At 50.6% G+C, this 26529-nt stretch overlaps 12 protein-coding genes across 12 annotated transcripts; 8 read left to right on the forward strand and 4 right to left on the reverse strand.

Moving 5' to 3' along the window:
• Window positions 1-3789: 3789 nt before the first annotated feature.
• Window positions 3790-5173, reverse strand: CLUP02_18157 (fumarylacetoacetase; the record flags this gene model as incomplete). The annotated part of the gene is made up of 2 exons (XM_049297060.1): window positions 3790-4133; window positions 4231-5173. The coding sequence occupies 2 exons, from the start codon at window positions 5171-5173 to the stop codon at window positions 3790-3792; spliced, it is 1287 nt and encodes a 428-aa protein (XP_049138284.1).
• Window positions 5174-5619: 446 nt separating this feature from the next.
• CLUP02_18158 (stress responsive A/B barrel domain-containing protein) lies at window positions 5620-6030 on the forward strand (the record flags this gene model as incomplete). Its single annotated transcript, XM_049297061.1, has 2 exons — window positions 5620-5724; window positions 5824-6030. The coding sequence occupies 2 exons, from the start codon at window positions 5620-5622 to the stop codon at window positions 6028-6030; spliced, it is 312 nt and encodes a 103-aa protein (XP_049138285.1).
• A 1307-nt stretch (window positions 6031-7337) lies between these two features.
• On the forward strand, window positions 7338-8888 carry CLUP02_18159 (uncharacterized protein; the record flags this gene model as incomplete). Its single annotated transcript, XM_049297062.1, has 3 exons — window positions 7338-7622; window positions 7711-7910; window positions 8018-8888. 3 exons carry the CDS (start codon window positions 7338-7340, stop codon window positions 8886-8888), a joined length of 1356 nt encoding a protein of 451 aa, XP_049138286.1.
• A 323-nt stretch (window positions 8889-9211) lies between these two features.
• CLUP02_18160 (uncharacterized protein) lies at window positions 9212-11260 on the forward strand (the record flags this gene model as incomplete). The annotated part of the gene is made up of 1 exon (XM_049297063.1): window positions 9212-11260. The coding sequence occupies one exon, from the start codon at window positions 9212-9214 to the stop codon at window positions 11258-11260; it is 2049 nt and encodes a 682-aa protein (XP_049138287.1).
• A 426-nt stretch (window positions 11261-11686) lies between these two features.
• Window positions 11687-12184, forward strand: CLUP02_18161 (uncharacterized protein; the record flags this gene model as incomplete). The annotated part of the gene is made up of 3 exons (XM_049297064.1): window positions 11687-11998; window positions 12054-12091; window positions 12142-12184. 3 exons carry the CDS (start codon window positions 11687-11689, stop codon window positions 12182-12184), a joined length of 393 nt encoding a protein of 130 aa, XP_049138288.1.
• Window positions 12185-12721: 537 nt separating this feature from the next.
• Window positions 12722-14395, reverse strand: CLUP02_18162 (cyclopropane-fatty-acyl-phospholipid synthase; the record flags this gene model as incomplete). Its single annotated transcript, XM_049297065.1, has 2 exons — window positions 12722-14146; window positions 14273-14395. The coding sequence occupies 2 exons, from the start codon at window positions 14393-14395 to the stop codon at window positions 12722-12724; spliced, it is 1548 nt and encodes a 515-aa protein (XP_049138289.1).
• Window positions 14396-15338: 943 nt separating this feature from the next.
• CLUP02_18163 (uncharacterized protein) lies at window positions 15339-15578 on the forward strand (the record flags this gene model as incomplete). Its single annotated transcript, XM_049297066.1, has 1 exon — window positions 15339-15578. The coding sequence occupies one exon, from the start codon at window positions 15339-15341 to the stop codon at window positions 15576-15578; it is 240 nt and encodes a 79-aa protein (XP_049138290.1).
• A 309-nt stretch (window positions 15579-15887) lies between these two features.
• Window positions 15888-16895, forward strand: CLUP02_18164 (threonine dehydratase catabolic; the record flags this gene model as incomplete). The annotated part of the gene is made up of 1 exon (XM_049297067.1): window positions 15888-16895. The coding sequence occupies one exon, from the start codon at window positions 15888-15890 to the stop codon at window positions 16893-16895; it is 1008 nt and encodes a 335-aa protein (XP_049138291.1).
• A 331-nt stretch (window positions 16896-17226) lies between these two features.
• On the reverse strand, window positions 17227-18666 carry CLUP02_18165 (uncharacterized protein; the record flags this gene model as incomplete). Its single annotated transcript, XM_049297068.1, has 2 exons — window positions 17227-17680; window positions 17741-18666. 2 exons carry the CDS (start codon window positions 18664-18666, stop codon window positions 17227-17229), a joined length of 1380 nt encoding a protein of 459 aa, XP_049138292.1.
• A 251-nt stretch (window positions 18667-18917) lies between these two features.
• Window positions 18918-19406, forward strand: CLUP02_18166 (uncharacterized protein; the record flags this gene model as incomplete). The annotated part of the gene is made up of 1 exon (XM_049297069.1): window positions 18918-19406. One exon carries the CDS (start codon window positions 18918-18920, stop codon window positions 19404-19406), a length of 489 nt encoding a protein of 162 aa, XP_049138293.1.
• Window positions 19407-20829: 1423 nt separating this feature from the next.
• On the reverse strand, window positions 20830-22611 carry CLUP02_18167 (RTA1 domain-containing protein; the record flags this gene model as incomplete). The annotated part of the gene is made up of 5 exons (XM_049297070.1): window positions 20830-21237; window positions 21367-21740; window positions 21821-21956; window positions 22014-22245; window positions 22586-22611. The coding sequence occupies 5 exons, from the start codon at window positions 22609-22611 to the stop codon at window positions 20830-20832; spliced, it is 1176 nt and encodes a 391-aa protein (XP_049138294.1).
• Window positions 22612-23722: 1111 nt separating this feature from the next.
• On the forward strand, window positions 23723-26113 carry CLUP02_18168 (ion transporter; the record flags this gene model as incomplete). Its single annotated transcript, XM_049297071.1, has 4 exons — window positions 23723-23859; window positions 23989-24123; window positions 24221-25047; window positions 25107-26113. 4 exons carry the CDS (start codon window positions 23723-23725, stop codon window positions 26111-26113), a joined length of 2106 nt encoding a protein of 701 aa, XP_049138295.1.
• Window positions 26114-26529: the final 416 nt, after the last annotated feature.

Below are 26529 nucleotides of genomic sequence, written 5' to 3' on the forward strand. Positions count from 1 at the left end.
GCTTCGTAATAATAATTAGAAGCTTTATTTATGAGTACGATATTAATTACTAAATAATACTAGTGTTCCCTAATTCCGACTTTTTTATAATAATCGTAAAATATTATTAAGGTTTTTTATAAAACCTTATACTTCCCCCTAGAGTATAATTTCTCTTTTAAAAAGATCTTTTTAAAGTCTATAAATTACCTCGTATTCGCTATTAGATTTTTAATATTTATATACGATCCCTACGTCGCTACGTACTATTAATAACTTTAAGTCGTTTACTTCTTTTCTTATTAACTAATTAGCGCCGAATTTCGTATTAATAATAATAACGAGTTATAGATCGAAATAAATAGAATTATTAATTATCGTACTTCTAATACTATATTTTACCTCGGTATATCCTTTTATAATAATAGATTTCCGTTAGTAATTATAAAGAAGAAATTTAGGTCGTTTACCCTTTTTTTAAATTTGTTAAAGCGATTATACGCTCTATTAACCTATACTTAGTTCTATAATACGAATTCCTCTTTTATAATTATTACTATTAATATTTCGTATAGCTCTTATAATTATAATTACGCTAATAATACCCCTTGCTTATAGAAGAATTTATTAATTATTTTTATAATTCCTAAGCTTGCGCTCGCGAACTATTTATTTAGTTAGTAGCTAAGGTCGTTTATAATCTTATAGAATAGGGGTTACCCCTATAGCCCCTTTTTTTATAAACCTTAGTTAAATAGATTAATACTACGTTAATTTACTTATTATTAAGCTAATCCGTAATTCGGTATATTTACGTCCCTTAATAATCTAGGTTAATATTTACCTATTTATAAGGGATTAAGATTCTATTTAAAATCGGGTTTTATTCTTTTTTTCTTTACCTTAACTTACTAAGGGTCGTACTCTAACTTATACTTATATTAATAGTTACTAGCGTATTTAATCTTAATAGGGATATATTTAATCCGCGCGCTAGTTATAATAAATCCGTGCTTTTATTACTTAACGAATTTATTAGGGTCTAAGAGATTTCTATTTCCTCTCGCCGTCTCGCTATTACTCTTATTTTTATTATTTTTAGTAATTACTATTACTTTTTTAAATCGCTAGCTATCGTACTTACTAAGATCTTCCTTTTTGTTTAGTATAAAAAAGTAGGTTTTAATAGTTCTTTTTTATAATAGTAGTAATAGACGTTTATATTACTATAAGAAGATATAATAATTAATCTCGGGATTTTTATTAATTACTAATTTTTATTATCCCGTATACTTCTAGCCTCCTAAGCCTCGTACTCTCTATAATCTCTAAATAACTTCCTTTTTTAACTTACCTTTTTTAAAGTAGTATTCTATAAAAATAGTTAAAAATAAACGCTAAGTAGCTCGTAAAAGAGCTATATAAGCTATTAAAAACCGTATAGGCCGTTAAGTATAGTTAACGAAATTAAGCCCTCTTTTTTATAATATTATAGATTTTAAGGACTTACTAAAACTACTTACTTATTACTTATACGCAGTAAGGTTAGATACTTAGAGATTTTATCTTTTACGGCCTCTTAGTACCCTATTTTATATTTTTTAAATAGTTTTTTTTATAGCTTAATTACGGTTAGGTAATTATTACTTATTAATAATCCCTTTTATTACTTAGTTAATTTCTTAAAATTAATAATCTCGTATTAAGAGCTAATATAAAAAGAAGCCCTTTAGTAGCCTTCTAAAAGATTTTTTTCTTTTTTCTTTAAATCCTCGTCTTTTTAGCCTTTTCTTAAGCTAATAATAATTTTAATAAGAAGTTATAAAACTACTTTAGGGTAGCCGCTTTTTTTTAAGTTAATCTCCGAGATCCGTAATACTCTTAACTTAATATTATTAAGACCTTTAAATCCCCTCTTTTTTTATTAAACCGTCCCTTATATTATATTTTTAAATAATACTTAAAGAGTAATTAAGGGAGCTATAAGGGGGTTATTTAAATTATAGGCTTAAGGTTATATTTATAAAATCCTCGTAATAATAAACTTTTCTATATACTATAAATCTCTTAGCTTAATAACTCTTATAAAGTTACTTTTATTATTAAATAAGAATATTTATATTTAAAGATCCCCTTTTTTAATTATACGGTACTCTTTTATATTATATTATTAAGCTCGTTTGTTATACTAATTAATTAAGTAAGTAGTCGTTACGTAAGTATTTCCTTTTATTAATTTAACTAGTTAATTTTTAATCGCAAGCCGGCTATAAAAAAGTCGTTTAATAAAAAAGCTACTTAGGGTAATAATAAAAGGCTAATTACTTAAGTAGTTTTATTAATTAACGTAGTTTAACGTAATAAACGTCGACCTCTCGTAAGTAATAAAAGGCTACGATTACTTAATTCCGTATAGTATTTAAAAATTACCTCCTTTTTTATTTATTTTTATAAAGTTAATTAATATAAATCTCTTATCCCGTGTAGTATTAAAAGGTTATTTCTTTTATATAGCGAGATACCTTACCGATTTATAATAATAAAATTTAATTACTAATTAGTATTAATATCCCTATTATAAAGTAGTTAGTTTAAACCGTAGTTAATAAAGAGATTAATTAAACTATATAAATATTTGCGTGGTAAGTATAAAAAAGAGGTTCTAACTATAGGTTAGGCTAGCTACGATAATCGTAAATAGGGCCCCTAATTAGCCCCTGCGCAGTCGGCTATATGCCGCGGTCGAATTAGACTTCTAATCCGATAGGCACCGATAGGAAGAGCCCCTTTGATCGCTTCTAATCTAGATGATTGTTGGTCAACACCAAGTTAACGAAATAATGGGGTTCGGCACTAGTACTAATTCAAGAAACCTGAACTTACTCATGAAGAGACCCAAATCCATTGAGATACTCGTACTTCTCCTCAGTGGAGAAATTGGTCACAGGCATGGTTGTATGCTGGATGAGGAACGTAGATCCAAAAACACAGTTACAGTCGTAAAGATTGATAAGGTAGGCAATCGGTGTATCTTGAAAGCATGCCTCAATTGTTTGGTATGAAACAGTGCTTGTTATCTTCCTCGAATGCAAATCTTATGTAGTATAAGAAGCCTTGGTTATCTGCATGTTTGGGGTGGCACGTGTGATTGGGATGCGCACACTGGCACAGCACCGCTGCAGTCGAGGCGACCAACCCCGCGTTGCAGTGATCCGATGGGAAAGGCAAATGAGACATGATGGAATCAATGCTACGGAACTGACTGTCACGGAAAATTACTTTCACTGCAAGATGCAGTGTTTGAAGTCAATTCGTGCGTCCTCTCGGAACTGCGGAACACAAATGGTTCCGAGGAAGTTGCGGCTCATGAACACGGCAACGTTTAGGGCGTGGACATCTAGAGGAGGGGAGACACGATTACATCAGATCTCAGCTAGACCTTGAGCTTCTATTAGCTAAGTGACTCAGCTGTTGCATAACGCGAAGGAAGCCCCAAGCCCGCCAAATGTCTGCAGTTGGGGAACAATGCAATAGCTCGTTGGCCACCTTGTCGGAATGGACTCGTCATGCAGCCATAATTTTCGATGTTCAGTTTCCCTTGATGACCAGCGTTGAAGAAAATACATTCAGTATTGGAATCTGCAAAATACCAGTTGGTTGTGCCCGGGTACCACTGTTCGATAAAAATGAGCAAGATATAGCATCTTAAAGATCCGCACTTCCCAGCTGTGGTATTATGTGACTCTGATGGCATGATGTATTGACTATGTAACTCTAAAATCGCCAATTTTCCATAGGCCTCTCATTGCTTTACATTGCAATTGGAGGCAGTATTTGGCCAACACACTCTCCAAACCCGACTAATTGGCCATCATGTTCGCCGGCCCAGCCACGGATAACTACTGTGTCGCCGTCTTGGATGAACTTCCGTTCTTGTCCGCCATTCAGTTTGATTGGGACTTTGCCTCCTTGAGACTGCTCCAGCAAGCTTCCCTGCGTCCCTGCTTGGTCCCCTGAAATGGTGCCAGACCCGAGAAGGTCTCCAGCACGAAGATTACAGCCAGAGATGGAGTGATGAGCCACCATCTGCGGCCAGGACCAGAGAAGATTCTTGGCAGATGTGCGAGTAACGGTTGTTTCCTCGCCTTCTGAAGCTGCAACGTGTAGAAAAGCGTGCTTTGATTAGCCTGGTTTTCTTCTATCACAGCATATCTGCCCTGTGTGTAGGGCAGTCGGGAGGTTTCAACTTACGAGCAAGAGTTACTTCTAAGTTGATGTCAAGGACGTTGTCAGACCGATCTTCTTGGAGATACTTCTGTAATTGGGTTTCATTCTCCAGCCCTTTTGTTCTGAATGGCTCGAGCGCGTCCGCAAGCACGACCCAGGCGCTGATCGTGGTTCCGAAGTTCTTCGCGTTGAACGGACCAAGGGGCACATATTCCCATTGCTGGATATCTCTTGCACTCCAGTCGTTCATCAAGACGTAGCCGAAGATGTGCTCTTCGGCATCTTTGACAGACACCGGGCTACCAAGGTCGTTCGGCTTGCCTATAAACATGCCCATCTCAAGTTCAATGTCGAGGCGCGCACATGGCCGGAAAACGGGCTCGGTTGCGCCAGGGGCCGGCAGCGCCTGTCCCCAAGGCCGTCTAAGAGGAGTTCCAGAAACAACGACTGAGCTTGCACGACCGTGGTAGGCAACGGGCAAATGGCTGTAATTCGGCTGAAGGGCGTTGGCTGGTCCACGGAACAGAACACCAACGTTGTGAGCGTGGTTTCTGCCAGCAAAAAAGTCTGTGTAGTCTCCAATGGCGAACGGGAGGTGCATAGACACCTCAGAAATGGGCCTCAAAGCCGCCTTTTTGAGAGGTTCATTGTCCTTCAACACGTCTGGATGAGCTGTGTCGTTGAGAAATATGTCCTGAAGGTATGAACGGACGGCGCGATGCACCGGTCGGCCAAGCTCGGCAAAGGCATTTAGGGTGGGCTGTGAGAACGTTTTTGCATGCTCGGCAGACACATTTGCTGCTTTACTGAAACCTCCGCCCGTAGCAAAAGCATCAAGGTCGAGGATGTGTTCTCCGATGGCGATAGCGGGTCTGTGTAATTGCTTATCTTTGCTCGAAATCACCCCAAAAGGAATGTTTAGCAGCGAAAAGTGCGACCGGGGTGGGATGGGGAGCCAGGACTTCATCTTGCGCAATTAGACGTGGAAAGTCTCCAGCAATTCTGTTGAATGAATACCTTAGTAATTCGAGCTTGTTTGATCTCGTGTATTAACATACTTCTATTTACATTTCCATGATCGCCCTGACAGCCGTCTTAATGGTGGGTTCCGAGAATCCGAAATTTGGTTCCGACGGCTCGGAATGCAAACAACCCCCTCATTCAATCACGAATCTGCCGTTGTCGGCGGTTCAGGGATCTTCGGCAATGGAAGTTTCTCGGCTTCTGTGTTATCTGTCCGAGTGTAAAAACACCCGACAAGAAAGCCGATCTGCGGGAAGGTTGGGTCTGCCAAATTCCAGTCTTAACGCCAGCTATTGATCGAATTAAACGACAATTACCACAACACAACGACACCAAATTGCCCCGTAACATTTGATACTCTAGAAGACCCAAGTCATTAGCTTCACGAAAATGTCTGAACAAATTACGAGAATCACTCTTTTCAAGATTCCAGACGAGGAGAATCAAAATAAAGTATTGTCGCTCTACCAGCAGATGCCCCAAAAGGCCTTGAAAGTGAGTATAACCACCTGGGCTGTTGTTTACGGAGTCAATCTCCATCTGGCTAGCACTGTTTCGATACCGTATCATGAGCTCTGAGCTTACCAGTTGTAGGATGGCAAGCCGTACATCGTCTCAGTGAAGGCCGGCCTAGCTGTTGCTGATCAAAGGGCCCAAGGGTTTACGATTGCGGCTATCTCTACATTTTCATCAAAAGAAGACATGGATTACTATGACAACGGCTGCTCAGCACATCAAGAGCTGAAGGGAATTGCTAAGGGTGCTCATCAGGGCTTTGCAATGGTATTTTTCAAGGGTTAGGTTCCAAATAAACTCAGCTGCCATCAACTATAGCCCAGAAAACATTCAGTGATCCAAACTGTTACCTTTATGGCTGAGTTCCGAACAGATCAAAGGAGACCAACGACTTGCAGTCATAATCAGGTGTGATATCAATCGACAGGATACTTCATTAACCCCCGCCGCCCGTCGTATGTACAGTATACCTGATAATATCATGTCACCTGAAGATGGAACAGTGCAATGTGCATAAAAAGATTAGAGCGACAATGTTATTCTTCTGAGATTATAATTAATAGAAGTTCGACTCCAAAACCATACAATGCCGTACCAGGATGGTGCGGAAAACAGCGACTTGGCTTTGTATACATCGAATGAGTTCTTCCGGGACTTCGAAAAAGGAAATCATAATTGGATGAAATATGCATAATAACTCCAGTATATAACAAGAACGTAGAGTTCCTTTGTACTGGAGGGAAGTTTCTCACTTACGCTTGAACAACTAATGCCACTGAGTTCTCCATTGTTGAGCGTCTTTTCTCAGCCAATCCAGAATGGGGGCCAAAGATGAACCACTTCAGTTGGTATCTCACTAAAAGCTTCCGCAAGCGTTATAATTGCAGGGAGCATTTGTAAACCTTCTCAGACAAGACACTTACAGCTTTTCAGAGTTCTTGTTAGTGGTTATCCATGGATCTTAGACATAGCCTTGATCGCTGGATCTGGCTGATGTCAGAAGCCTTATGGTTGGTGTTGGGCACTTACCCCATTCCAACAATGACGGTAGCCCCCAAACAAACATGGCAAGGTGAAAGGCGCCTACGTATTTCCAACAGTATGTTGGCTGTCAGGATACGTGCCTCTTACTTTGCGCACGAATCACAGTCAGAACAACATGTGGGGAAACTGAGGCCGCTCGTGCCTGTTCCCTCCAATGTCCATCTACACAAAACGTCTCGCCATGGACATTGAAAGATTCGACCTAAGTTCTCCCAAGAGATACTACGACTCCTAGAGCAGTACCTCCCATCGTGTATCGATACACATATTTCTTGAGTTGTGTATACTTGGTTCGGCGCATCTCCTTTTTTCCTCCTAACTCTTACATAGCTAGTTCCTCAGCCTGGGCTTCTCAACATATCGATCATCGTACCCCAGGTAGTCTCTCGACCGTGGATTCGAGAGGCATGGACAAAGATCGATGGATCTGTCAAATATGCGGCCTGTCCATTCACAGGACCTTATATAGAGGGCCATTGTTAGAGGACACTGAAACTGGCGAACTCGTTAATCCTCCGGAATTGAAGGATTTCGGCAAATTGGAGGACATGTTCAGATGGCTCACAGAAGCCCGTCTGCTTTGCGACCCTGACGACGAGTCTGGGAACCTTCCAAACTACGCAGAAAATCTCATGCACCAGTTGCAAGGATATGACGATCTACCAAACACAAGTGATATTCGGCCGAGATCCCAAGCATCAGATATCGAGGTTCATGTTGCTGCAGCAAATGAAGGGCCCAAGCTCCTCAGAGTTGACCCTGACGGTAGCCGACAGCATGTCAGCTTTCAAGGGAGCGAGAGGTACTCGTTTGATGACCAGATCTACGCTGCTGTCCACTCCGAATGCTTGGACATCGCTGAATGAGTATTCGCATCCTCAACGCTAACGCATGTGCGGGATCTGCGTGGTTTGTGGACAGCTCTTAGATGGAGGCAGAGCATCACTTTCAAATGCGGAGGCTGCTGGGGTTATCGTCCTCAAGCAAACTACACTCTCAGCCGCAACAGCTACTGTGTGCCTCATTCCACCGTGGCTGGTGAGCCAACCTGGGAAGAAGAAGATTTCTCTGGGCTGCATTGGCCTGGCCCTTATGCTTCTACTCTATCAAATCTATACTACGTAAGTGCATGCTGTGCTCTTTTCGTCTTCTCTGATCATTGATATCTATAGACTCTCGCTAGCAGCCCCTTAGGAGTCGAGGGACTGACGAGCTGTCTGCTCCAAAGTTTACGCGCCTGCCGATCCAATGTCACTCGAACCAACAAGGGTACCGAACTTGCCAACAATATTTCCAAGCTACCGACCGAGATCCTTGATGACATCTTCGCGGCCATGGGACGCGACATGCCTCCCGAGTCTTCTCATCTATTGCCCCAGAGACTAGGGAAGGATCAACTCAAGGCCGGGTCCTGCGGTCTTCTTCCCTGGCTGTGGGATATTGATCCAGCTTGCGTCGACGCCAAAGACTCTGAGCCCTGTCCTGGTGGTGAGTCTTTCGAGTGGGACTGGGAGCTGTTGGTGCGGCAGCTCAGCCGGAGCGTTGACTACGGTGTTCTCCCAGATGTACCTGACACTATCAGAGCCACACCCAGTGTCACTGGCCCTCAAGGCAAACCGACTATGGCAGGGACTGGCTATCACACTGATTTAGCCCATGTAACCGCTGGTCTACACAAACGACGTCGCATATGGCAGCTACTCGAAGAGATATTCGTCGGTGATACATTGCCATGGCCAGCTAGACAACGTTGTCGCTATGCCTGCTGGTCACGCATGGAGACGCAAAAGCAGGACATTCCCTTGTGCTGGGACAAGACTGGAAACATTTTGGCCCGTCCTATCTGGCTTCCTTCCATAGAATTTGGATACTCGGATAATCCAACAAGTGAGGGCCATCCCATGTTCTTCAAGAGGCTTGGGGGTGGGGTACACAGGAGATGCGGCAAGGCGAGACCTCAGTACTGGCAGCGGCGTGAAGTGGAGAAGAAGCATGGTGACGAGACTGGTGAGACTGAACAGCAAGGCGATACTGAGACTCCGGCAGCGACTGTTGAAGAAATCTATGCCGTCCTTCGAAAGCTTTCATATCCTGTCTGAGATTCCGGGCTAGCAAGGGTAGATTTCTCACAGTAAACGATTTAGTATTAGGAACAGGGGGTTTCGTGATAAATCAGGCTTTCACATCACTGGTTCGTACCGAACGACCAATGAAATATGCCTCATGTGATTCAAAGGTGCAGGCTGCCTTTCGCGAACCACCAGGGATCTTTCAGCTCCTTTCCCCCACATTCTTCTCAGCCCATTCCAAAATCCTTCCAACTTACAAGAATCGCCGACTCTTGGCTCGGAAATCAGACTATTTGTAATCCAACGCGTTTCTTCCATGGTCGCTATCGCGATATCTTCATATCTCGCGAAACATGTTCACCCAGGCTCCTCTCAACAAAGATCGGCGAGAAATCAGGCTCGTCCAAATTCGCCCCTTGGTTGATGGACAAGTCAGTGCTAAGAACACGATTGCACTTGACATCAAACATGCCTCGCTAGATGAGCCGGGACTGTCATACGCGGCGCTCTCGTACGTGTGGGGGAGCGCCACTAACACCACAGCCATCGACATCGAGGGCGCCTCTTTCAACGCCACGTTGAACCTCCACCTTGCGCTCAAGCAACTTCGAATGAACGCAGTAGACTCTTGGCTCTGGATCGATGCCATCTGTATAAAACAGACTGACTTGAAGGAGAAGAGCTGGCAGATCAACGCTATGCGGGACATCTATAGCGGCGCTGACATGGTCTACATGTGGCTGGGTCCCGGAACCGAGAACAGTGACGCGGCCATGGATTTCCTGTCTCGGACAGGAAAGAGACTCCTCAAGTACCTTCCTGAAGATCTACGGTCGGACCACGAAATTGACAGAATGCTCTACCGGTACGTTGCAAGTTACCTCGGTCAGTTAATCGGAACAAATGCTTTCATCCGCGAGCCGGGAGATCCGGCGAATTTGGCAGAAAGAATCCCAGTTGACTCCGGGTTGGACACGACTCCATACGAACGCGGGGTGGAAAACCTGCCATTCTTCCCAGTGGCCGCGTACGAGACCCTGTGTGACTTTCTTGCTCCCAAGTCACCATCCATCAATAAAGGCATCCGCGACCTCCTGGCTAGAGACTACTGGCAGCGCATCTGGATCGTACAAGAAGTCTGCCTGGCCCGGAAGACCTGTGTAATGTCTGGCAGCAAGAGTGTTTCTCTTGACGCACTGGACGCTACCGTGGAGTTACTCTGGAGGATGCGCAGTATAATTCCTTACAACAGTCCGTTCTATTCCATGATGGACAAAAATATTCCGCCAAGTGTCAATCATCTGACACCTCTGAGAGTTCGGCGTCAACACCAAAAGGGGTTGATTGTGAACTTGGTAGATATCCTGTGGACCGCGGAAGAACCGCCAAAGCGGCCTCATTATTCCGCCACGGATCCGAGAGACATCGCTTTCGGGCTGCTTGGTGTGCTTGCAGACCACGAAAGGAACGTACTCCGGGCGGACTACTTTATCACGCGGAAAGAGGTGTTTGTGGAAATCACGGCAACCATGCTGAGTAACCCTGTCGAGAGCGAGACATTACCCAACTTTACCCTCGACTGTATCACTCCGGGAAGCCCAAACGGTAGGCTTCCGACGTGGGTTCCGGACTGGCAAGAGATCGGTCGACACGGCCTAGTGACGTGGCCAATTAGCTACGGTACAGGATTCAAAGCGACTGCATCGAGACGGCAATCCCGAAGGGCACTGTACTCCGTAGTGAGAGGCGTAAAACCAAGCATCCTACAGCGAGGCTGTTATGTCGATAGAATCACCGAGGTGATGAAACCCCACGAGTGGACTCGGTCCGATGACTACTCGTGGCCCCGAATGAACGACCCCGACAACTGGTTCTTTTCAATCGCAGAATTTGTAGGACTCGGACCGGAGCCTAGCCCCGAGGAAGACTACGTTTGGCGGATGATCGCGCCCGCCAATGATTGGAGCTCCGGTACGAGCATGGAGGGCTTCGATGCGGTAGGCAAAGTCCCGGGGCTCCTTCGCAAAGTCATGCGGGTTCAGGACGTGAAGATCGCCGACCTAACCGGCGCAGAGGTGAAGTTCATCTTCGACAACAGCAAAGACGGAAATATAGATGACGAGGCTCTAGAGCTGTTTGGGCAAAGATGGAGGTATCATCTGACTCATCAAAACACAAACCGAACACTTTTCAAGACAGCGAATGGGATGCTTGGTCTTGGGCATGCTGGGATTGAGGTCGACGATGTTGTGGCCTTGATCTGGAAGGCGCCTTCGCCAATCATCCTAAAACGGCGGGTTGAAGGAGGCTTTTACTTCAAAGGAGGTGCAAATGTAGACGGCATCATGCATGGAGAGTTCCTCGATACTAAGCCGGGTGAAGTGGAGTTTAGAATATTCTAATGTGTTCGTGTTGGAATTGTACCATGTGCTCTTGAGATTCACAGGTCTGCGTCTGACTTCTACTCAGTGGCCTACGGATCGGTTCACCCACACTCGTTACAAGAACCCCAACGCTATCGTTCTCTCTATTACGAGGCTGTTGCCGAGTCGAAGTACAGATTATAACGCTACAGCCGCAGACTTAATTCCCACAAGTTCAATCAAGTCATAAGGTCGCACTTCAAACTTCGGTGCCATTCGTAAGTAACCTCCAGATGCAAACGCCGCCATTTGGATAGGCGCGCTGTCTGCATCAGCGTTGCAAAGCCGACGGGTTATCCAACTACTACAATTCCATGTCAATGCACGCATGCTACCTTGGCTTATGATTATCATGCGAGACGCCTTCGTATTTTGTAAACCTAGATTGCACTATCAACCTCATCTATGACGATCGATTCCGAAGAAGAAAGGCGTAGCTTAAGGTCCGGTATTCACAACGGCCTCCTCGGCCGCCTCCTATGCCAGAGCGGCCAACCTATCCCGGTCGCAAAGAATTCACTACAGCCAGCCGCCGGCATCTTCGGGAAAAACAAAGCTGTCAAAGTGGCATCATCTCGAGCAAGTTCACTTGAGAGGATGGGTAAAGGAAACGGGTTGCTTGCGACGAAAGAACCTTGTAGGTCTTCAGGGGTTACTTCCCTTGAGGAGTCCTTGACGTCGAAGGAGAAACATCTCCTCATCAACCGCAACAAGACCGTCTAGGCTTCCTAGGCTTATTGCAAAGACACGGTCGCGTGACGAAAAGAACTAGCGGGAGCGGCATACCTGGCACGATGAGGAAGAGAGAAGGTGAAGGCGTGAGGAAGTCAATCTGTGAACGCAGAGTTCGGTCAGGACAGTATCAAAGTGGAGAACCGGGGATCACGACTCTCATCCGAGTAAGCGAGATGGAAGACATCACAATAACGGCATACACCGAACTTAGAAAAGCGAAGCAACTCGAAGCAGGATCAACTAGTAACTTTTGTCTCATTAACATCAACAACATGTCGACATTCGTGAACACCTTTCCTCCCCTATATCTAGGAACCCGGTAACGAAACCGGGACTCTAGCACTGGAGCACTGTGGGAGGGTTCAGAACCATCCCGCGCGTCTCTTTCTCTCTCTCTCTCTCTCTCTATCTAGCCTGTGTATGGGATCAAAAACTTTTATAATAAAGCCCCGACCTCCAAAATATGACAACGTAAAAGCCCGTTCTCCTCCACCCCGCCCCGTCTTCTTGTTTTGCCATCCCCCGGCCCCAGGAGCCAGATGAGAGAAAAGATAGAAAAACCTTGGTCGGGTCGCCGCGGGAGGACAAAAGGGGAGGGGGAGGAAAATCATTCATTTCCATTCATGGACACATACAGCCATTTTCCTCACACCCTTACACTCTCACACATAAAAAAGTGGAGGGTGCGTCGCGTGATTTCTGCAATTACGTCGACCGGGGGAAGACAGCCTTGCCAGCAGCCTTGGCGGCGGCGAGGGCGCCAGACAGGCCAAACTGGGAAGAGAAGCCGTCGATGCGGTGGGTGGCGTTGAGGTTCTTGACGACGACCATCTGGAAGCAGGTGGCGCTACCCTGGCGGGAGGCGATGACGGACCAGGCGAGGAAGAGCTCCCAGATGCGGTACCACTTCTGGCCGTACTTTGCGTGGACGGTCTCGGAGTTGCCGAGCCAGTTGCGGTACCAGCGCCAGAGGGTGCCAGAGTAGTGGACGCCGACGGTGTCGATGCTCTTGATCTCCCAGCCGGCGCTCTCGAGGCAGCCGACGTAGTTGGCGAGCGGGGTGGAGGCGTCGGCGCCGGGGAAGATGTGCTTGTTGAGGTAGAGACCCCAGATGAAGTCCTCGTACTGCCAGGCCTTGCGGAGACCGGAGAGCTGGACGTACATGGCGCCGTCGTCCTCGAGCATGTCGTAGCACTGGCGGAAGAAGGTGGTGAGTCTGCGGATACCGACGTGCTCGCCCATCTCGAGCTGGGAGATCTTGTTGAACTTCTTGGTGGGGATGTCGCGGTAGTCCATGCAGAGGATCTGGCTCTGGTTCTCGGGGATGCCGGCGCGGCGGAGGCCGTCGTTACCCCAGGCGGCCTGGTTGCTGGCGATGGTGGCACCGGTGACCTTGGCTCCGTAGTTGACACTGGCGAACTTGGCGAGAGTGCCCCAACCGCAGCCGATATCGAGCATGGTCTCGCCCTCCTTCAGGCCGAGCTTCTCGCAAACGACGGCCATCTTGTTGTCCTGCATCTCCTCGAGGGTCTCCTCGCGGGTGAGGTCGGAGAAGAGACCACTGGTGTAGACCATGCGGGGACCGAGGAAGTAGGAGTAGTGGTCGTTACCCTTGTCGTAGGTGGGCTTGATCTGGTCCTCATCCTGCTGGCGGGAGTGGAAGATGACATCGGGAGCGAACTCGAGGAAGATGAAGCGGAACAGGGAGTAGGTGAAGGCGAAGTTGGACCAGTCGTGGCGGTACTCGAGGGCGTCGAGGAGGTCGCCGTTGATGTCGACGAGGCCCTCGGTGTAGAGCTCAGCGAAAGTCTGGATGGGGATCTTGTTGCGGCCGCTGTACTGCTTGCGGTCCTCCTCGTTCTTGAAGGTGAGGTAGTGCTCGACGGGGCGGCCGGGGAGCTTGGCCTTGTCGTTGATGCGGGGAGAGAACCTTGAGGAGACAGTCCAGAAGGCGATCAGGAGGGGGACGACGAAGAGGATGAAGAAGAAGATGAAGGTCTTGAGACCGCCGCCGAAGATGCGGGTGACCCAGAGGGGGACACCGGCGAGGACAGCTCCGAGGATCCAGTTGGAGAAGGATTCATTGCCGGGGCCCTCGGCAGGCAGAGGAGGGTTGTTGATGGTGGGGTACTGGACAGGAGAAGGTCAGCTTTGGGTCATGGACGCAGGGAGACAAAGACAATTGAGCTTGTCTGTGATTGTTCGCAGTCGATTGAGCCAATACACGGGATAGGGGTTTTGGTAGAAAGTCCTTACGTTGGTGGTCTTGACACCGCAGTCCTCGCCAGTGCTGAACGTGGAGGGCTTCGCGGCAGGGGTCGCGATGAAGGTGATGTCACCCTCAAGCTGCGCGCCGTCCTTGCGCTTTTCGTCGGCCATGATGGACGATGTAAGCTGATGGTGCTTAAGTTAGAAGGGAAAGCTCCGCGGTTTCGATTTTTGTCGCGCGCAGCTTCGTTCTCTAACCGCGTATCGGGATACAAAGGAGGAAAGGTGGTTGGAGATGTAGTTGGAGACACCGCCTGTGGAAAAGGTGTGGACAGATTTAAAGCTGGAGCTGTTTCCGACGCGGGTTGCGACCACCAACAGAATTTGGGGGGGCCCTGGGCCCTTTTCGGGGGGGGCTACGGGGGCCTACTGGGGGTGGTAACGGGGTGGTTTACTTGGCTTCTAGCAGCGTTTCTGTCTTGGCCTAACCGCATTGTGTGTTTCTCGGACGCCGCTGGGTCCGCTTTTGTGGGCAATTTTATGCAGGGGCGCTGATAAAAGAGGGCAACGTCGCACACAACTGGCTGAAGTGGCCCTGGCAATCCCAAGGACCCCTGCGGGCAATGCACCGCCAAGTCAGTTGAGGCCACGAAGTCACCAACTGTCAGGAAAGAATTCACAAAAAAAAGTCTTCACCGCCCGGAGGCCGGAGGGGTATATCGTATCGGTGGCTCTCCTGGCCTTTCTAGTCCGTCCAGTCCTCCAAGGTCTCGACATTCCCCAGATCTTGGTTGAGACTTTGATAGCCAGCCACACACAGCGTTGCACAGAACGGTAGACCGCAGAACCTAACCATCCAATTTCACCCTTCCGGGTTGTGGGTTTAGATAGCCCGGGCCTTCAACAGGATCTATCCATGTTGAGTCTTGAAATGATGATGGCCACGTTGAGCCAATCAGACAATGTCAATTTGCGAAATCAGCCAGGCCAGAATGAGCGGTGATGGGATTCAATCATAAGGTAGCGAAATGACGCCTCATTGTAATTGTGCCGTTCAAATATGCATCTTGTTTTTTGCATGACAGTAAATGCTGAATCCGATTTCGGCCGAGAAATGGCACGAGCTCAGGGTCCAAGGAACCTTATCTCAAGGTGCCCTGCCTTATCAATAGCCCAGATTGCTCCGGATCCGATCAGGGGTTCATCCGGGTTCCCGGGTCCCGGGACGGCGTTAGTGGATACATCTAACGGCATTGTGGGCCCCGCCGTTGCCGACCCAAGTCGCACTCGAACAACGATAAGTCCGGCCCGGTTCCGAGCCATCGTTACACTGCAGACGGTGCTGAGACTTTAGTCGGAAGGATCCGGCGCCTTGCATCACTAAACGGTAAATGGCACTCAAGCCAATCAGGAATGCAGCCTTTTGAGTGGGTCGTCCGTCATCAACAGGGCGTATGGAGTACCTTGACAGATCCAAAGTCCCGTAGTCCCTGATTCGTACATCTCCAAGACGTCCTCAGAGTGTTCTATAAAGTACTTGCGTAGATACATCGTTTACAACCGGGTTTGGTTTTACGTCTTCAGCTCGGTCTACAGTACCATACTACCGTGGTCCAACATTTCCAATCGCTCAAATTCGAAATCTGCATCACCACACACCAACATGTCCCTCTCAATCCACGAAGTAGCAGCCAGCGCAGTCCAAGCCAGGTCCCGCATCGCCTCCCACATCTACACAACCCCCCTCCTCCCAGCCCGCACAACAGGCCGCGACGCCAACGCCCGCGTCCTCTTCAAAGCAGAAAACTTCCAACTCACAGGCTCCTTCAAGCTCCGCGGCGCAACCTCCAAAATCTCCGCATCCCAAGCCACCGGCTCCGACTCCCACAACAACAACCAAAAGCTCATCACAGCATCCTCGGGAAACCACGGCATCGGCGCCGCCCACGCAGCTCACGCCCTAAACCGCCCCCTCACCGTCGTCCTCCCAGAAACGGTCTTCCCCGCCAAACTCGCCAAAATCAAGTCCCTCGGCGCGACCGTTATCCTCCACGGCACAGAAACAGGTCTCGCGGAGCAACACGCCCAGCACCTCGCCGCCTCGGAGGGTTACACCTACATCTCACCCTACAACGACCCCCTCGTCGTCGCAGGCCAGGGCACGATCGCTCTCGAGATCCTAGAACAGTGCGCCGCGCAGGGAATCCGCCCGCTCGACAACGTTTTCGTCGCCATGGGCGGCGGGGGACTCATCAGCGGCATCGGGTCCGTTCTCAAGGCATTCGCTCCGCACGTGAGAATCTACGGCGTCGCGGCGATGAATTCGCAGGCTCTTGCGGAGAGTATCCGTGCCGGGAAGGTTGTGGAGACGGAGCATTTGCCTACGCTTGCTGAGGCGGTGGCGGGCGGGATGGACGAGGACTCGATTACGCTGCCGCTTGCGAGGGAAGTGGTGGATCGAGTTGTTGGTTGTAGCGAGGAGGAAATTGCGGACGCGATGAGGAGAATCGCGGTGGAGGAGAACATGGTTGTCGAGGGGGCTGCTGCGTTGGCGTTGGCAGGGTTTGAGAAGGTTAAGGAGGATGTTGAAGGCCAGACGAGTGTTATTTTGCTTTGTGGGGGAAACGTTGATCAGGGGATTGTGAAGAAGATTATCTATGGGTTGGACTAGCAAGGGTAATTTGGATCTGGGCTGTGTAGACTCTATCTCTTTATAGCTGCTGGACTGCTTCATAGGCATGGTAAGTGTCGAGAGTGTTATAGAGCTGGGCTCAAGATAGCAGCCATGGGCTAGACAGGACCGAGCTAACAACATGTTAGGTTTCCAATAGAGAAACATTAAATGATGTGATACGAATTATTTACGTATTAGGAGCATGGCAACTCCGAGTCTACAAGGGCCAATTTTGTCCCTCCTTGATGGTGTCAAGATATATCCAAAACTCCAAGACACCAGAGCCTGACCGAACCAACCCACCCAAACCTCCTGACCTCATACCATCTTACATCCACATCAGATTCCGGCTCTGCCTCCGGTTCTGCTGCCACAACGGCCTCTCCTCAGACCCATCAGCCCGTTGGCCCGCATTCGTCGCCCCAGCGCCAGCGCCGTAAGGGCTCCCATCCGTACCCGAACTGGTCGCTCTGTGTCCCCCTTCACCCCCACGCCCAACAGCGTCATTATACCCTCTGGAAAACTCCTCCATCTCGCCGTGGTGCGTGAGCGGGGTGTCGTCCCCCGTCGACCGGGACGCGCCGGACGCAGAGGCGCCGCTGGCGGGGTTATATCCTCCGTGGGGGGCGGACGACGGCGGGCTGTTGGCGGATCGGCCTCCGCTGGTGGAGGTGGTGTTGCCGTGGGCGCCTGGCATCATGGATGGGTGGCCGCAGCCTGCCTGGTCGAACATCACCTCGCCGCCGGGCACGGGTGTGAAGTCCTTTTGGTTGGTTTGGGGGCTGTGGAGAAGTTAGTTTCGTTGACTTGATGATTGTGTCATGGACAGGTTTTGGACTTACACATAAGTGGGACCTTTGCCAGCGCCAGGACCGAGACGCTTGTTGCCACGCTTGCGCTTGCGCATCCAGAGTGCTACTGAGACGAGGGCGACGAATACAGCGCAGCCGCCGATAACACCACCGATAATGCCCCCGTTACGTCTCAGTCCTGCCGCGGCAGCCTCGGCGTTTACTGGAGGAGCGCTGCTAGTGGCTGCTGGCGCAGACGAGGCTGATGACTCTGATGACGTTGTGGAGGTGGTTGAAGATGAGCTGGTCGTGGAGCTGGTGGTTGAGCTCGAAGAGCTTGTAGTCGTAGAAGAACTGCTCGACGAGCTTGAGCTGCTGGAGGAAGAGCTACTCGATGAAGCGGTCTCCTGTCTCGTGACGAGGCCTGAGATGTGCGTAATGGCCACCGTGGTGCTGAGTCCTGAAGCAGTAGCAGCAACAGTCGTACCCTGACTTGTCGTGCCGCATCCATACTGGTAAGCACCGCCATCGAAACTATTGCGGTAGCAGACATTAGAGCCCTGGCAAGTGAAGATGTACGGATCCGAAGCGGTTTGAGTGGGGCTGTTCTCGTCGACACAGCTCGTGTAGACACCCGTCGTACAGGCGGCGCCGTTCGGGCAGCAGCCGATGGCCGAGACGGAAGCGTCCATGGCGCAGTGGGAACCAGCAGAGCATGTCGCCGGCAGATTTGGGTCACCGCCGAGGTACCCGCAGACTGTATTGGTGCTGTCATCCTGCCTCCTCATGATACCCAGCCATGGTGCCGGTGTTGCCAGCGGCCAGCTACGGACGTCCAATGTGCGGTAGGCGATGTGAACTTGAGCATGTTCTGTTTGACGGGGGAGAGCGCCGGCTTCGGTCAGGGCGAAGATATTCGAGAGAAGCAGTATCGCGGCCGTGTGCGGTAGCCGCGCGAAGCAGTCGTTCAATAACATCTTGGTGTTGTAGGGAACTCTGCGAGACGACCTTTTTCTCCTAGCTCGGCCCTTCCTGGACTTTCCTTCCTTTTCCCTGTTCCGAAAAATTACCTCCGCTGAAGACTAGGATGAGTTATGACGAGAGTTGTTGCTCAATGGTATCCATATAATTGATAACAGAGCAAAGAGACAAAAGAGACTAGGAGAAGGAGACGTGAAATCTAGAGTGATGAGTAAAAGGGTACTAGGATAGGCAAAAAAGGAAAAGAATGAGAAGGAAGAAACCGATGCTGATGGGGGATTGGGCGACGGAGTGTAATTTAGATCGGAACAGGGACCTCTGGAGGGTGGAGGAGGGGGGTGTTCATCCTCCGGGCCCCCGGGGGGCGACGCCAACGAGGCTGACGTTGATTGGGGAGCTGTGTTTCAAGGATCCTCCGATCGTGAGCATACCAAGATTCGACTCTCTCACTCGAGAAAAGAAGGGAAGGGGGAGGGGCTGCCGGCCCCTCCTGGGCCCCAAATGCAACAAGAAAGCATGCCTTACCGTCGTACAACAGCCCGCAGATTCGCACCGCTCGGGGCGTTACCGGGGGTCTGAAGATCTCTTGGGATCATTCATACATTGGGGTCTTTGGAGGGGAACGTTTCTGCCGTGTACCGTGGCGATGAGAGACAAGCGCCCGCCCGGGACCAGTCCGTGCGGATCTGAGAACCGCGCAGGCAGCAGAAAGGCGAGGGAGGCTCGGTGCCGGTGAGAGTGCGAGGTGAGGCTAGTGAGTTCGAGCTACGGATGCTACGTGAGAAAAGAAGGATTGGCAGACGGAAGCTAAGAAGAAGGGAAGCCAGGAACAGGCGGAAAGCTTTGAGAACTTTTTTCGTTCGCAATTTGCTTCTACCCACCTACCGGCCGAGCGAGTCGCTCATGCTTTCGACTGGCCTGACCTGAGCTGGTCTGAGTATGATCCTGATTGCTTGATGGGGGGGAACAACAAGACATGACGAGAAGCCCGATTGTGGTTCGTGAAAGAGTGATCGTCCCGTCGGGCTCGCTCGCCGCTCGCTGTGTCCGGCTGCAGACTTCTGTGCATGGCTCCCGTGGCCTCTGCAGGAGGTGATACAGATCATACAGACACCAGACAGCGGCTGGCCCCCAAGATGCCAAAGCTGTTGTTTCTCCTCTAGTGGAACTTTGAAGTTGTACCTCAGCCCGCCCCTCCCTCTCTCTTTCTCGTCACCATTGTCTGGAACGATCTTGGGGGCAGCCGTTGGTCTTCCTTCCAAGGCCCTTTGTTCTCTCGAGGGTCGCCCAACTTGTCAAACTTGCATGTTGGTTTGGCCGTTCAAGTCCAAGTAGACAGGGATGAGAGAATGAATAAAAAAGACGGAAGAAGTCATTCGATGGGGGATATTGAAGGAGTTGGGGACCCAACGGGGGAAATGGAGCTGGATCGTTGGATCGTTGGAACGAAGTGGGTTTGGGCCAGAGAGCAGGGGCCATTGAGGCGCGTTTGTCCTCGCTTGTTTGCGCTGCCTCCACCAAGCCAGATCCTCCGGACATTACGCCGCTTATTTGCACTGTTTTGGATAATGATATATGCAGTATAATCACAGTAGCACAGTGTCTGGTGATCGCAGATCGCAGGCTGGCGGCAGTCATGGTGCTTTTTTTAACACGCGCTAATTCCCGCGCCAGGTGGATCCCCGTGGCGATGCTGTCGAATCGTCAAATCAGATACCTTCCATATTACCTAATCAGGGTCTTACGGTACGTACACACACCACGACATTTGAACTTGCCGCAGCAGCATCATCATCCAAACCTGAAGTGCGATCAACTTATCACAACCCCCCAAAGTCTTCACCTGCGATTATTCGCGCAAGAATCAGAGAACAGATGTGCCGACATACTGCACTCGCAGTCCATTCCATTCATGCATGCATGTCAGAAGCAACGCTGTGTTGTTTCATGACGACATTCCCAAGAGTCCGATTGGTGTCAGCACGAACTAGGCACCTGAGGTAAGGTAAGAAGCTTGTTCTCGGACACATCAAAGGTCCATCTAAACTGCCAAAACGCCCGAGCTATTCTACGCTACACTGATTGTACACATGATGCCACAATCCAGGGCAAGGCAAGTAGGTACCTTGGCTCGGAACAGTGGCCGTCATGTTCCCCCTCTAAACATGACGGCTTCCCCTAGCGCCAGTCCTGTCATCGCTGTCATATTCATCCGCCGCCAACGGCCTCTCCTCCATAGCAACATAGTCACCCTCATCACTATCCACCTCCAAGCCCGCCGCCTTTTCCTTCTTCTGCTGCTCCCTCGCCGCCTTCTTGGCCAGCTTGGACTCCCTCTTGGCAGCCTTCCTCTCCAGCTTCACCTGCTTCTTCTCCTGCCTCGACAGCCGAGGGAACTCGCTGTTGTCGCCCCTGAGCACGATACCCGGATGCACAGCGTTGAGCAGCACGAGCGCGAGCACCATCGGCAGTGCGTCGAGCCCGAACGCGTAGTTCTCGTTTGTCAGAATCGGGTTGTCCATGTTCGCCCCCGGTCCGAACTCGACCAACCGAAAGATGATCCGGATCTCCGCGAAGAATAAGTGTCAGCTCGGTCCGTTCATCCCGTCTTCTTGTCAAACATGTTCTGTCATACAGGGGTGGGGGGATAAGGAGGTGCAGGTTGCAAAGACAACTAAGAAAAGAAAAGAACTCACAATGATGAGAACCAACACCACAAACATCACCAACACCATGGCCCCGATCCGTTTCAAGTTGAGGTTGAATCTCTGTGCCCGCCTCATCTTGACGTAGAAGCGACCCATGAGCCCGCAAAAGACGATAATGAAAGCGAGCTGCAGCCCGCACCCAATCATGTACACCTGCTTGCCGGTCCGCAGGATGGAGTCGTCCGATGCGACCTCCGTGTTGGACATCATCGCGCCGCCCGCCCCTTGCACCAGGAAGCAGACGACGTCCATGGTGACAAAGATTTTGGTGAGGGCCGTCGCTTTGATGCGGAACACGCGCTGGTCGGGCAGGACGAAGTAGACGAGTCTGGCGGAGAGCATGTAGGCGAATGCATTGATCCCTGGACGGCGTCAGCTTTCTAGCTTGGACTTTGGCTTCTCGTCACGCAGATGTGATACGGAGTCATGCAGTGAAACGAACATAGTGGAGCGAGTAGAAACAAGAGCTGCCCGCCAATCTGGTAACCAATCTGCTGTTGGTCCCTGGCGCCGAGGGACCGGAGAATGAAAGCTATCAGTTCCCACGACGCGCCGACGCAAAGAACCCAGCAGAATCTCTGTCTCGGCGTTAGTTTTGAAGCTATTTGGACTGAAGGACAAGCAGCATCGTGTACCTTTCTGTAAAGAATGGCTTGGGCAATGTGCGCTACAAACGACATGCCAAAGAGAACGGCAAACGCGACGTTGCCTCCAAAGCTGGGATCAAAGGCGTAGTACGAGTTGCAGGCGTCGATTGGGACGTGTCCATACTTGCCCGGGACTGCCGTTGTGCATGATGGCAACGATTCGGACGAAGTTACGCTCGCGGTAGACGCACTGGTAGATGTTGGTGTAGCCATGGTTTGTCTACAGTGATTTGTGTGTGTTGAAGCTTATCATCTGAATCCGTCCGAACTCACGTCCGAAGTCGTAGATGTTATATCTAATTCCCCCAACAAAGCGTTTGCTCTCCGACATGGCAGGCATTCATCACGAAATGCAGAATGAGGCTCAGCTCTGGGACTTTGGTATTGGTTTTACTCGTCAAATACAGCGCCGCGCCGCGTCACTGGACGAAAAAAGCCCCCCGAATCCTTCGATAAGCTAGGCAGCCACCCCATTGGATTCGGGTAGAGCACCAAAGTCCCGGTTCGATGGGGCGCAAATGCCAAAGTTCTTAAGCTCAGCCAGCCTTATGACTGATAACGTTCCGCAAGTTGGCGGCTGGCTCATCCTCCACCGTGACGCGGCTCTGTTGAAGCTGCTGCATCTCTAGGGCTGAAGTAGGTACGCGGCGAAGCTCAATACGTGCATAAGGCGTCTTGATAGATACTAGATGACGATCGATGTGTATGAAGATCGAAAGCAAAGACAAGCCTCTTTGGTGGGTACGTCTGAAAGCTCACTTGCCTATTCTGAAATTTCTCTGGCTCGCGAGTGGACGATTGGAAGCCAGGTGTGGCCTGGTGAGGGAAGGGTCCATCGCGAATGCCACGAAAACGTAACGTAAATGGAGGAATGGATGCCGTAATGAGCTTGGCATCGACTGCCGTTTGCGAATATGAGACATTCACTTGGCACTGTGAACTGCAGCAAGATCTTGGGTCATGTCCCCATTACGTGGGTTCGTATGAAGAAAAATCTCACTGTGAGACTCCAAAGAAATGAAGCCATTGACAAGCTCAAGCGGTTATCGTCACAAAATGTGTGATGTTCCTGGCGCATCTTTTTTATTCTTAACAAGGAAGGAAGCCGCTGACCTAAGGGACTGAGGTACTATGTACTGACGCTAGTCTCAAACAGACGGAAACACCTGCACGGGCCAATGGCAGTCGGTTGATCCGACCCCGCGCAGGTCTCCACCAAAGTTACTCGTTTCCAGTAAAAGCAGGGTCCACTTTACCCCTGTTCTGCGCCGCAAAGACCTCCCGTTGCACTCCACTTTGGCACTGGTTGGAGACGGGAAGCTCAGCTATCTTCGTCCTCGGCCGACCGCTTCTCAGCATCCTGTTTTTTCTCTCTCTCTCTGTTGACCGCCTCCGTCTCGCGCTTTGCACCGTGGCTGAGTTGGGATCTTCTACTTGCTGCTGCATGTCGTTGCCGTTGCTCGTTTGCTTCCGCAGCTGCAAGTGAGAAATTACGCGGCATATCTTCCCGAGTACCTGATAACCAGATCAATCAGCGCGTGCTGACCGCTTGGCGACCCTGAATTGCTGACCACCGCAAAAAAAGGAGGCATCTTTTCTCACGGCTACCCCCATTGGCCAATCCGAGTTGCGTTCCTCTGCTGCAGGATCGCGTTGCATACACACGAAAGAAAGGCACCGAGTAAGCACCAGCCAAGATGCCTATCCGCGTCAAGTCCAAGAAAATGCCAAAGTCCCGGGACATGAGCCCCGTGTCCATGCACTTTGACACGTTTGAGCTGCCCGACATTGACACGGACGATACCTTCCGCGAGGTCGTCAAGAAGCTCTCCGTGTAAGTTTTGCGCCCCTTCGTCTCATAGGCATTTCCCCCGTTGAGAACCGCGATGCTCTCCCACCGCCCGCCGCTCCTGGACGGAAAACGGTTGACCGAGTTTTTGCTGACTTGACGGATCCGGTCTAGATACTTCACCGATGTCATTGTTCTGCCGAGCACCTTTGAGCAGCTGCGTACCACCCAGGCCGGTGAGCCGTTGCGAGTCTTGGTCGATCACTTAAATGCGACCTGCACCAACCGGGCCATCGTCAACGCCCTGCTGTAAGTCAATCTCCCATGCCTCCTATTTACTGTATTCTCCCAAGAGGGTGAAGCGGTAAAGCGACCGCACACCACCTCAGTCTCTAACACATTCCAGCGCCCTAAAATGGCACTATGCCGTCGACGAGGCCGAGTCCAACAAAGGCCTCTGCGAAGCCCGCGCCAACGCCTGTGAGATTGTCGCTTGGCGCTTCCTCACCCGCCTCTCGGAGCGCGAGGCTGTCGATTTCTGCCTCTACGAGATCCCCGACCCCAAGGAGCCGGCCACACCGCCGCCCAACGCGGATCTCGAGAGCAATGAAAACTCCCCTCTGCTCTCCGGCGGCAGCTGGTCCAACCGCAGCGGCAGCCGCCGCGCCTCCGTCCGCCCGGGAAGCAGCGCCAAGCGCTACCAGCTCTTGTCCTCACTCTCCAGGCTCACCATGAGCATGCACGCCGACCAGGACGAGGAAGAGGAGGACGACCCGACCTCGCCCTTCACCAACCTCAACGCTCTCGAGATCGCCGCCGTCGCCGACGCCAAGCGCTTCCTCAGCCAGCACGTTGTGCAGAAGATTGTCACGGGCATCTGGAACGGCGACATCATCTTCTGGGACAGCCTCTCGGTCCACGCCGAGAAGAAGCCCCGCTTCTACAACGCCCACACGACCGACATCTTTTCCCGCCTGCGCGTGCCAAAGTACCTCAAGTTCTGGGAGGCCTTCTTCTTCTTCATCTTCCTGTGCCTGTACTATTCCGTCCTCGTCACTCAGAACACCGAACGCATCACCCACAATGAAATCGTCCTGTACGTCTGGCTCGCTGCCTTCCTCTACGATGAGCTCAGCGAGTGGGCCGATGCCGGAACCATCTTCTATGCCACGGACATTTGGAACCTGTTTGACATGATCATGATAGGCATCGGTATCACCTTTGCCGTTCTGCGTAAGCAAGCCCCTTCCCTCGTCATCTCCTCCCTACAACGAGCTAACACTTTATCACAGGCGTTATCGGTATTGCCAACCACGACATGAAGATGACCGACACTGCCTTCAACGTCTTTGCTCTGGAAGCTCTCTTCATGGTCCCGCGCGTGTTCTCCCTCCTCAGCTTGTCGCCCTACTGGGGAACCCTCATCCCGTGCCTCAAAGAAATGAGCAAGGATTTCATCAAGTTCATGGTCCTCGTCGTCATCATCTACCTCGGCTTCCTCACCACCTTCTCCCTCATCGGCCAGGACGCCTACACCTTTTCCCACATGACCATGATCCTCACAAAGATCTTCTTCGGCTCCTCCTACGTCGGCATCGAAATCATGGACGACATCGACAAGGTCTTTGGCCCCCCTCTCATGATCATGTTCATCATCCTCTCCTCCTTCCTCCTCATGGGCTCCCTGACCGGTATGCTCTCCAACTCCTTCTCCCGCGTAATCACCCACGCCCGCGAGGAGTACCTCTACGTCTACAGCGTCTACGTCCTCGAGGCCTCGACCAGCAACCGCCTCACCCACTTCTACCCGCCCTTCAACCTCATCGCCCTCGTCATCTTCCGCCCCCTCCGCCTCTTCCTCCCTTCAGACGACAAGTTTCGCCACAGCCGCATCATCCTCCTCAAGGCCACCCACCTCCCCATCGTCGGCATGATCCAGCTCTACGAGAGCATCCGCAGCCGCGTACACTCGGACGAGTACGCCGGCTTCAAGGGGCCCCGAGGTCTCACCGGCGCCACGAAGCAGCGCTCCCTCGGCGTCTTCCAGGCGAACCGCCCGTCGTCGGGATACCGCGCGGGAGGAAGATCCCCGCGCCCCGCGGAGCGCGACAATCATCCCTCGTCGCACCACTCGTCGCGCCCGCAGACCCGCGCCGCGGAAGCCGACGACATGGACGCGCCGTCCGTGGTCGAGGTGCGCATCTCGGAGCTCACTGACAAGATTGATAAGCTCACTGCGCTCGTCGAGGCTCTGCAGTCGCAGACGCAGCCTGGTACCTCCCCCTCCGCCTCCTCTTGAAAGCTGGACTGCGATGGTCCATCCGTCTTGGTCTAGACAGGTAATGTTCGACCTTGCCCGAATTGGCCACTTTCCATCCTTGGCTTGATGTCAGGATGGTGTGTCTTACGCGCGTGTGTGCGCCTGTGTATGTGTGTATGTGTCTCGTCGATCAGTGAGAATCTCGGTTGGATATATCTGCATTGCCCGGTGCATCTTTGGTGCTTGTCTTTCTGTTTTTGGTTTTTGTTTTCAGCTCGATGTGCATATGCATTTTGCTCTTTTCTGGATGAGATGAAAGTATGTGAGACCTGGGTGTAGTCATGCTGATGCTAATGTTTTCTCGTGATCATTGGACGTCTTTTGAGTTGGTTGTTAGTTGGCCCTTGCAGTGATAAGCGAGCAACTTGTTAATTTTGGGAGAATCATGTTTTGAG

The sequence above is a fragment of the Colletotrichum lupini genome, chromosome 10 (assembly GCF_023278565.1).
Source record: "Colletotrichum lupini chromosome 10, complete sequence".
In the NCBI taxonomy this organism is placed as follows: domain Eukaryota; kingdom Fungi; phylum Ascomycota; class Sordariomycetes; order Glomerellales; family Glomerellaceae; genus Colletotrichum; species Colletotrichum lupini.